Here is a 10,429-nt window from a genome sequence, read left to right as displayed (position 1 = left end):
CCCCCCCCCAAAGATTACCATCTCGGAAATAAAGAAAAACATTACATTAAAAAATAAAATACCCCATGATGAGCTCTTTGATGGCACAATTAACACTTGTCTGGGTGTGTCTGTTGGGGAACTTTGAAATTATCATATTGCTGCCTTACTCAAACGAATGGGCCCTGGTCAGTAGCTTTTCCAGTCAGCACTCACTCACCTGTCCTGAGAGCTTCCTCTCCCTGACTATCCTAAGAGCTCCTTGCAGTCTGGGAGCATCTCTCTTTTTCTCACTTTTCTTTTGCATCCTTGGCTACATCTGGTTGAGAGGTCTGCGAATCAGAGTCAGTCACCGAATAGGGTGAATAAAAACAGCAGGTACCCAGTGCTCTGAAAAGGGAGCCGAGGTGGATTCCCACGCATTAGTTAGGCCCTGTGGGACCTGTCTGCAGCACACTCACAATGTAGAACAAAACAGCAAATGCCGTTTTAAGACAACTCAGTGAGTTCTCTTCCACTGCTCTGCATAGTCACAGGTGAGAGTCAGTGGGGCAGGCTGTGAATCAGAAGTCCCTCCAAAACCTCACTCAGCTACCTTCTAGCTTTGTGACTCTGGACAAGCTAACGACCCTCTCTGGGCCCGGGCTTCCCCATCACTAAACCAGCAGATTGTAAGTTAGTGCCTGCGTGTCACATACCTGGCACACAGAAGGTGTTAAGAAATATTATTTCATGTCCTTAGTTCCCTCCACTCCAGCTTTGGATGTCCAGATACAGTTAAGTAGAGAGAAACTAAACAAGAAGGAGGGCAACAAATCTGTTTCTGCACTGGACACCCAGGAAAGAAAGTAAGGTCCCACCTTCCTCTGGAGAGTCCTCCTTTGCGTCCGCAGCCTTTGGCACCTCGTGGGTCCCTGAAGAGAGGAGGAACGGTTAGCGGCGCCGGTGCCCTGGACCCCATCCCAGACTAGGAGAAAAGTACAGCTGAGTATGAGCCAGAAAGAGAAAACCCTCCAGTCAGTTCATCTTGACTGTAGAAAGGCGGGATGAAGCAGACACTGGGGGCAGAAAAATCAGAGTCCACACACTAGCTCTGCCCCTCGCTATCTGTGAAAGAGGCAAGTCCTCGAACCCCTCTAAACCTCGGTTTCCCTATCTAGAAAATGAGGATAATAATATTGACACCACATTCAATAGTGAGCCAATGTAATGAGATGATGAATCTGAAGTGGCTGGGGAAGGGTGTGGCACATGGCTGTTATTAATGGCTCTGTTCTGGCTCCATCCTTAAAGAAGTTCGGGGCCACAGGGGTCGGGCCTCTCTGAACTGGCTGCATGGCTGGGAAAGAGATGGGAGGAAGGCAAGGGATAGGAAGAAATGTGAGTTTGCAATAAAAGGCAGAAGTGTAGCTAAAGCCATAGGACAGGGAAGCTGGGGGTGTAGGATGAAGGGCCAAGCTTCACAAGGGGCTCTCCAAGGTCCTCTAAACAGGAGCAGTCCCCTGTGGATTTCCATCTACCTTTAGATGCCAGCACCTGCACCCCATTACACACAGACACACGCATCCCCACACCAGAGCACCCAAGAGGAGGAGACTGTATATGCCAAACAGGACACATTCACATAGGGTTGGGGTCAACTTGCTGAACATTGGGAACAAGGTAAAGGTTGCTGGCAACGCTGAATCCTAATTTTCCTCATTCGCTGCAGGCATGGTGAATTAGAAAAGCCTTCTCATGAACCCCCACTCTACTCATAACCACCCTCCTCCCCACTGCCTCCATCCCTCTACAGACAGGAGCAAACCAGGCAAGAAGTCCTGCCAGCTGCATGGAAAGCCTTTAGCACAAACGCAGCTGCAGGCTGTGCGTCCCAGAAGCCTGACACTACATGTCCACAGGCGGCTGTCACCCATCCACCACCCGTGAATTGATTGGGGGAGAGGGAAAAGGAGGGACAAAAGCCAGAGACAACAGTCAAGACTGCTACACACTGCCCTGTGTAGACTTACCTTCCACCTTCCTGAGGGACAAGGACTGGATCTGCAAAGAGGTGGAATAGAGCGGGTTACAACCAGCAGAGAACGTTGTGAGAACTCTGCTTCGAGCAGTGTGTCTGCCTAGCACAGTGAGGAAGGGATGGTTACTGATTCCATGCCTCCCATTGGCAACTGGAAGGAGCGCAGATGCACCACCCCAGTCCCCTGACACATCTCTGGGGTCTGTGTGTGAAAGGGGATGGCAGCATGCTCCATTTCCAAGGTGGGGGGGGGCAAGAATGTCCCCTCTTCAAAGAAGAATTAAGGCTCGAGGGCAGGAACCCCATAGAAACAGAGTGGGACAGGCACACAGTTGTTCCTATTGATATAATTCATGGGAAACAGCCAGGGCAAGGGAGACGCTCCCTCCCACAGTGTGGGCATCTGAGCAGAGCACTCCCTGGGAGGAAGGAGTCAGACATGATCCTGGACAGGAGGCCAGATGTAGACATCCACTGAACTGTCTGCTCAGCCCCCCTGCTCCAAGAAGTTCCTCTTCCTTCCTCCTTCATGGCTGCAGGCAGGACAGCCACAGGTGAACAGTAAGACTTCATACCACAGCCGGACCCAACGTCCAGGTTTGGGCAGAGAGCTCTGGACTGGTAATGAATGAAATCAAGAGCTGCTGGCAGCCAACTGTTCGTGGTTTTCTTGGTTTGTATATTTGTTTTACCACATGAAACAGATAAGAAGCAGATGCTGATCTTCAGGGTAAAAGGAAAAAATAAAGCAGTTACAGAGAAAGTAAGAGAGACACACAGAAGAGGAAAACTGACGACCACATTCATGTCTCTGGTTTCAGTTTACTCCCAGACTCAGCTGCTCCCTGCCGTGAGCTCTGTGAGATGCTCTATCTACCCTTATGACAAACTCCCTTTTCTGCTTAAGCTTGGGTTGCTTTTTATCACCTGCGGTGGCACATACTGACTTATGACTCGTCCAGTGTCCATTCCCCACTGCTGTCTCCTTTGCCTACCTCTGCTCCAAACTGCAAAACTAGCTATTTACTTTCCCAGCCTGCTTTGCAGCTGTAGTTTCCCATGTGACACAGCTTTAACCAATAATATAGATAACCACAAGTCTTGGGAAGGGACCATGTCATCAACTTCTTCTGCCAAATATGGTTGTATGGTTGGGGCTACAGTAGTCTGCTTGCAACTATGAAAGTGAAGCAGGAAACAAAAGTCATCACACTGAAGATGGTAAAAAGAAAAAAACAGTCTGGATTCACAATGGCGTAATTCTGCTGCTAACCAAGCCCAGCAACTGTCACCTCTCTTGCTGTGACAATAAAAATAAGCTCCTATTAGCCTATTCTGTTATCTTTAGCCAACAGGCTCCTAACTGAATCATTTGCAAACAAGAGTTCTGAGTAACATACGGGACATTACAGCCAGCAGGGAACACTGTGGAAACTCTGCCATGGTTTCCTCCTTAGGACACCTCCAGACTAGAGTTCAGTGCAGAGCTGAGTGTTTTGGGGGAGAAACTGAAAAGTAGCAAGAGAGTGGGGTAGTTATGTCACCTGGGTGAAATGTGGCTGGGTGTGTGGGAAAGCACAAATAGCAAGGGGTACAGGAACAAGAGGCCAGGACTAGGCAGTAACAGTGGGTGCTCAGCCCAGGGAAGTTGTGTGGAGCCTGGTCCATGAGGTGGGTGGCAGCAGAGGAAGATACAGATTTTCCACAGACCTGGGGCTCAGGCGGGAGCGCTCAGCCTGGACTGGGCAGAGAATTGTCAGCAATAGGTAAAGAGTCACAGGAGCCAGCTTTAGGAGAAAGGTGCTAAGTGAGTGCCTTTTCATCACACTGCCTTCTCTCTCACCTCATCAGAGACTGTTCCTTTATGAAAAAGGTACTGGTTAAGGAATTCTGCCTGAGAACACTGTGTAAAAAACACAAGCTTTGCATTCTTCCTGCCTGGACAGGGTTAAATCTCATCACTTACAGAGTGTCCCATGAGGACTTGAGAGAGGCACTTCCCTTCTCCAGTGTATTTCACCATCTGTCAAATGAAGATGGGGAGAAGGGGATGCCTACCTTGAAGGACAGTAGTGAGGCTTAAATGAGGTAATAAACAAAGTATCAGTGAGGTGCTGAGCATTTGATATGGTCTCTGCTGTTAGAGTGGCCCCATCTGCCAGCAGCCCCTAAGGAGACGGCACATCTTCAGCCTGGAAGGAGACAACTACAGCCTTATGATTTTGTGCCCTTCATGCCAGAGGACTTTTCTCTCTCCTTAAGGAGCCTGAGTGGTAAGACTAGCACTGATAAGCCCAGAAGAATCCAAGGAGATCCTCACAGGAAAGAGGCCCAGGGACACCAAGTCCTGGTTGAAAGGGGGGACAGACCTACCATCTCCTCCTGGGAGGCAATGATCCTAGCTTGCTCCTGCAGCTGGGCACGGAGGGCGCTGATCTGGCGCTGGGACTGGGCAGCTGCCTTCTTCTGATCCTGAGACAGGGAGGCCTGGAGCCTCTGGTTCTCCTCCTGTAGCTGGCAGGCACAAGACGGCTGGTCAGTCAAATGTCTGCAGGGACATCTGAGTGCCCAGTGTCTGCAGGCCCAGAACCTGTAGGCAAGTGCTGGGCAAGCACGGTAAAGGATTTTGAGACCTGGACAGGCTTTCTAACAAGACTACCTTCAAGTCTGGGGACATTTTTGTGCTGTGCCTGAGAAGAAGTAAGAATGGAAGGCATGCGTTTAAGACTAGGAGAAAGAGGGCTGTCTGTCAGGTGTAGCCACCCATTGAGGAACAGTCAGATAAATTAAAACCATTTGAAAATCATCAAATGGATGTTCTTAGGTGAAAACAAGAAGTGAAGAAAACAAGTTAACATGCTACTTCTGATGTAACAGCGGAAATAAAGTGAAAATATTTATTAATATTTGCATAAAGAAACTTTAGAAGAATACAAAAGAAAGCCATAAAAGTCACCTGAGCAGTAGGTGTTGGGGACAGGTAGATGGCAACAGGTGGGAGTGAGACTCTACTCAGTGTAACTTAATATATTTCTCCTGTTTTTCGAACAAATGTGAATGTATTTCCCATTTGGAAATGCTTCAGATAAAATAAAACCATCACATGTGAGTGATCGTGCTTCCCTACACCGCAGTGAGGAGCGTCTACCATGGATCAGACTGATCTAAGCCTTTTCATCTTCTGAGCTTTCTGCCAGCAGAACCTGGGGCTCTTATGAACCAGCTTCCTCCTCAACTTGCCTCCTGCTCAGGGCATTTTTACAGAAGCTGTTTGCTCTGCCCTGAGGCCCACCGCTCCCTGTTCACTGTTCTCAGTATCCAAGTCCTTCCCTTCGGACTGCCGCAGAACTATCACAGAGGCCCACGGCTGCCTGGTTCTCTCCTAGGGTGGGGGAATTTCAAAGAAGAGCCAAAATGTGAAACGACCAGGCGATTCATCTGAGGCTCATGGCACAACCCCCCCTGGAGGGCCTATAGGGGTCACTGCAAAGAAGACCACAGAACAAAGGATATGTTTGATTCAGAGGAGAAGGCCTGGAGGGCCCTGTTCCTGGACAGGGAAGCTGCTGACTGGACAGTTCACCCCTTCTGTGTACTGAGGGGATAGTTGCCAGGAGCAAAATCTGCAGCAAATTATCTGCCAACCAGTTCCAGGTGAGATAGGGGAGATGGTGGGTGAGGGGACGTGAAGAATGCTGAATTCTGAGAGGAGGTCATGGGAAACCAAGCTCCCCGAGATCACCCAACAAAAGCTACCTCTTTCTTCTCAGCCACGTGCTCTTCATGCAGTTCCTTCATTTTTCTTTTCCACTCCGTTTTCTGAAAAAGATTATCAAATGGACCCTTGCAGGTATTAAAACATGTTATAAAGCTACAGGAAGTTAAAAGTACTGGCTTATGGGCAGGCAGACAGAGTAGTAGAATAGAATAGAAAATCCAGACAAAGATGGAAATAAATGGAAACAGTATAAGGAGAGGGAGATGGATTATTGACTAACGGTGTTGGAACAAATAGCTAGCTACCTGAAAAAAAATAGGAGGTTGGATCCTTATTACACATCTTAAACCAAAATATACTGTAGGTGGGTCAAAGATTTAACACAAAAAATAAGGCCATAAAAGTACTAAAAGAAAACACAGGAATGCTGTCTTTTTAAATCTCAGAATGGGGAAGGCCATAAAGAAAATATGAGTAATTGGATAATTTTGACTACATAAACATTAATGTATTGTTGTATGGCCAAACCATAATAAACAAAATTGAAGGACCAACAGAATACTAGGGAAAATAACCACAAGTAGAACAACAAAGGGCTGAGTTAATTTCCATACATTATACAAACTCATTAATTGATAGGGGAAACATCAATAATAGAAAAGTAGACAAAGAATGTGAGCAGAGTTCTCGGGAAAAGAATGGCCTCTTTATAATGTGAAACCTGTCAAACATCAATCGGCAGAAACACCTTGTTAGATGGTTAGACTTTACATTTTTTCTCAAGATTCTTGGACAGCAGAAAGAGAAGCACAACATGATTTAACACCTGTACCAACTACCCTTCTTTGCCATGGAATTATCAGTGATACAGACCATTTTATAACCAGACCGCAGTAAAATTCATCCAGGGGTGGCCAGAGCCACCTCCTACCAGCCTGTGAGAGCAGACTGCACAAGTCTTCCTGGCTCCATTCAGTGACCTCACATTGATAGCAGGAAATCGGCCATGGTGGGAGTATTTACACCATGGAAACTGGCAAATGCTACAAATTAAAGTTCTTTAGTTCCAGAGAGCTGTTTGCTAAACAACTACCATCACAACACTGGATGCATCCCAAATATCTTCAAACCCAAGAGACTGTCACACTTTCTAAGAGTTGTTTCCAACTAGGTTAGAATTAGAATGGGGCAAAGGTGTCAAATAAGAGACAGAGTTTTATGTATTTTTTAAAAGATCTTAGGCAAATCTGACATTGCACACACACCACCAGCCTCACCTGAGAACCCTATTCTATGCTTTCATGTACTGGCAGAAGGTCTGAAAATACAGAACTTTGATGTCCTTCAACTTCTCTACATTCATAAGTGAGAGAATATATTGGAAGAGAAGATGGCTCTTGGCTTCCTCTGGGAAGAAAGGCATGGAGCATCAGCTCACCTGAATTTCTGTCTTCTCTCTCAGGGCCTGAAGCTCCTGTGCCTGCCGGAGCCACTCATCTGACTCCTCATCTCGCAGTGATCCCAGGTTGGACTCCATCACACTGTGGGACTGCAGTGCCCGCAGTTTCTGAAAAGGCCAGGGCACAGTTTTATTCAGATGAAGATCTCATCTTGATGTTGTCTTTTATACCCAGAACAGTGTCAGAGGGGCACGCCTTACCCAACTCATCCTCCCAACTCATCCTCACTAGATACCCACAAATATTCACACAAATCAGCATTCCCCTGCACAAAGGCTCTCCTGAGGGCTCAGCCCTTGCGTAGAAAAAGCAATTCCATGGAAGAACAAATTAAAGAGTGTAGTTTCCATTTCACTTAAATTCTGCTATACCCAATATCCTGAGCTCTCCTGACTGCTGCCCCATTTCTTCCTCAGTCTGGAATAAGCTGATGAGAATGAGACTCTTAGAGCCTATGGGAGGGTCTCAGGCACCCCAGGCCACTCCTTGAGGACTCCTGCCTCTCTCCCTACAAAACATCCTGGCTGTCTCCAGAAAGGGCTTTGCACAGCTTGGAGTAGAGTCATTAATACCTGGTGATTCCCGGGCTAATAGTATGTGTGACCTGAAGGAAAAGGTACAGAAAATCGGATCAAAGAGAGGATGCCTTTCCACCCACCTATGATTATTTCTTATAATATATGACTGGTTTAGTAACAAAAGCAACGTATTTCCATCTGTATGACTGTATAAAACTCATAAGCCCTATTAAGGCTTTAAGGAAGTAACTGCAAGTGCCTAAGTTTAACTTGGCATCATTCTTGCTAACACTTCTCAACTATTGCTAAGCAATACTGGTTCCAAAGGTTAACAATTTCTAAACTCCTTGAATATTATCAAAGGGTCAAATGCTTGATCAGATGTATGCACAACTCCCGGGTTCTGATGTGTCACTCCTGGTTTCCATATGCTGCTTATGATACACCACAGAGCTGACTTTCTTGGCATTACAAACTTTCATGATATTTTCATTTAGCTAGACACTCCTTTGGCATCTCAGTTTACCCCAGGTCTAATCTAAAGTTCTCTCTTTAGTCAGGTGACATAGCTAAAGTAAGCTCTCAGACTTCTGTATCAAGGAAAAAGTTTTGAGGAAAAAAATATTTTCAAAATATATATAGTTTTCATTGGCCTTCCTCACATCAGGGAGAATCGTTTTTTGCATTTTGAAAATGGATGTCTTATAGTGTTTTATTTAACCATCATTCTAAATGGAATCTTGCTTGTTTTTACCCTTAAAATTTTTTTTAAATAAATTAACAAAATGACTACCCAACTACACTGAGAATTTGGTATCCAGTTTGATTCCTATACTTTAATAAAAGTAAAACAATAAAATATTGAAAGGAGACAGGGGTAAGACACACAAACATACAAACACAATATAAATAATCCTATAGGGGAAAGGTTTTTAAAAAAGAATAAGATGGGCCGAGCACAGTGACTCAAGACTGTAATCCCAGCACATTGGGAGGCTGGGATGGGCAGATTACTTGAGCCCAGGAGGCCAGCCTGGGTAACATGGCGAAACCCCATCTCTACAAAAAATAGGAAAATTAGCTGGGTGTGGTGGCACATGCCTGTAGTCACAGCTACTCAGGAGGCTGAAGGAGGATCACTTGAGCCTGGGAGGTCAAGGCTGCAGTGAGCCATGATTGTGTCACTGCACTTGAGCCTGGGCAACAGGGTGAGAATCTGTCTTAAAGAAAAAAAAAAAAAGATAGGACGTTCCAGTTTAGGAGAATGTGATCCAAGTTAAAAAGGATATCATGGATGATAAGGATTATGTCCTCATTCACCAAAACTCATAATTTTCTGACCAAAAGTAACCCTTTGACCCTTGAAGAGGCAGTTTCTGAACAACAACCTGAAACTCCTATCAATACCTATCTATCAAACGTCTAGTCAGCTAGCACTGTGTCGGGGAAGTGTGGGGGTCAGGAGATGTTTGCATGCGCTTGGGAAGGATGGATGTGGAGCTGTATATTAGGAGCATGAGGTCAATAGTGGAGCAGCATCTTCTCTTCCACAATTATCCCTGGCCCAGCTGGGCAGCATTTTGGATGGAAGGGTTTGTGTCATTTTAGGGAGCCGCCACCCCCACCCCAGTGCACACAGAGTTCTCATTTCAACCCCTCCACTTTCCACCTTCGGCTTTCCATCTCAGACAGGGATGATGGGGCACCCAAGACTCCAGGCGTATGACAATTTCCTTTTGAAAAAAAATTTGCCTAGGTGTTTCTTTAGGTAAAACATGGAATGATTGTGAAAAAAGCTATTAGACGGTTCATTTTCAAAAACAAGATTCTCCTTGATCTAGGAGGACCAATGAGAGATAAATACATTTAAAAAATATTTTCCTTAAAACTTTTCCTTGATACAGTTTTAGTCATACAGGTTTATATGGGAAGATATGGTCAAGGGATAACTTTTTTTTTTTTTTTTGAGATGGAGTCTCACTCTGTCACCCAGGCTGGGGCGCAGTGGTGTGATCTCAGTTCACTGCAACCTTCACCTCCTGGGTTCAAGCTATTCTCCTACCTCAGCCTCCCAAGCAGCTGAGATTACAGGCACCTGCCACCACACCCAGCTAATTTTTGTATTTTTAGTACAGACGGGGTTTCGCCATGTTGGCCATGCTGAACCACCCACCTTGGCCTCCCAAAGTGCTGGGATTACAGGCGTGAGCCACTGCGCCCAGCCCAGGGATAACTTTAATAAGGTTTTCCTGCATAAACTTGATAGTATATCCAGTAGAAGAACAGAACCTTTAGAAATTAAAGAGCTAGGTTCAAATCCCAGCTCCATCTCTTCCTAGCTAAGTGACCTTGGGCAAGTTATATGGCCTCAATTTCTTCACCTATAAAGAAAGAATGATAGCTGGGCACAGTGGCTCAAGCCTGTAATCACAGCACTTTGGGAAGCTGAGGTGGGCGGATCATTTGAGGTCAAAAGTTCCAGACAAGCCTGGTCAACATGGTGAAACCCCGTCTCTTCAAAAAATACAAAAATTAGCCAGGCACGGTGGCACATGCCTGTAATCCCAGATACTCCGGAGGCTGAGGCACGAGAATCGCTTGAACCCGGGAGATGGAGGTTGCGGTGAGCCAACACCACGCCACTGCACTTCAGCCTGGGTGACAAAATGAGAGAGTGAGAGCAAGAAAGGAAGGTCGGTGGAGGGAGGGAGGGAGGGAGGGAGGGAAGGATGGA

General features: G+C 46.1%; 1 protein-coding gene across 1 annotated transcript in view; it reads right to left on the bottom strand.

Moving 5' to 3' along the window:
- DZIP1L (DAZ interacting zinc finger protein 1 like) overlaps window positions 1–10,429 on the bottom strand; it is a 59,892-nt gene that overhangs the window by 19,012 nt on the left and 30,451 nt on the right. Inside the window, exons 9-13 of the mRNA XM_017895820.1 lie at window positions 7,156–7,284; window positions 5,756–5,818; window positions 4,373–4,513; window positions 1,992–2,022; window positions 840–893 (exon numbers count right to left, since the gene is read on the bottom strand). Of these exons, the coding sequence (XP_017751309.1) occupies window positions 840–893; window positions 1,992–2,022; window positions 4,373–4,513; window positions 5,756–5,818; window positions 7,156–7,284 (418 nt within the window). The remainder of the gene's footprint in view (window positions 1–839; window positions 894–1,991; window positions 2,023–4,372; window positions 4,514–5,755; window positions 5,819–7,155; window positions 7,285–10,429) is intronic.

The sequence above is a fragment of the Rhinopithecus bieti genome, unplaced genomic scaffold (assembly GCF_001698545.2).
Source record: "Rhinopithecus bieti isolate Rb0 unplaced genomic scaffold, ASM169854v2 scaffold_26603, whole genome shotgun sequence".
Classification (NCBI taxonomy): domain Eukaryota; kingdom Metazoa; phylum Chordata; class Mammalia; order Primates; family Cercopithecidae; genus Rhinopithecus; species Rhinopithecus bieti.
This window is presented reverse-complemented; position numbering and strand designations above follow the sequence as displayed.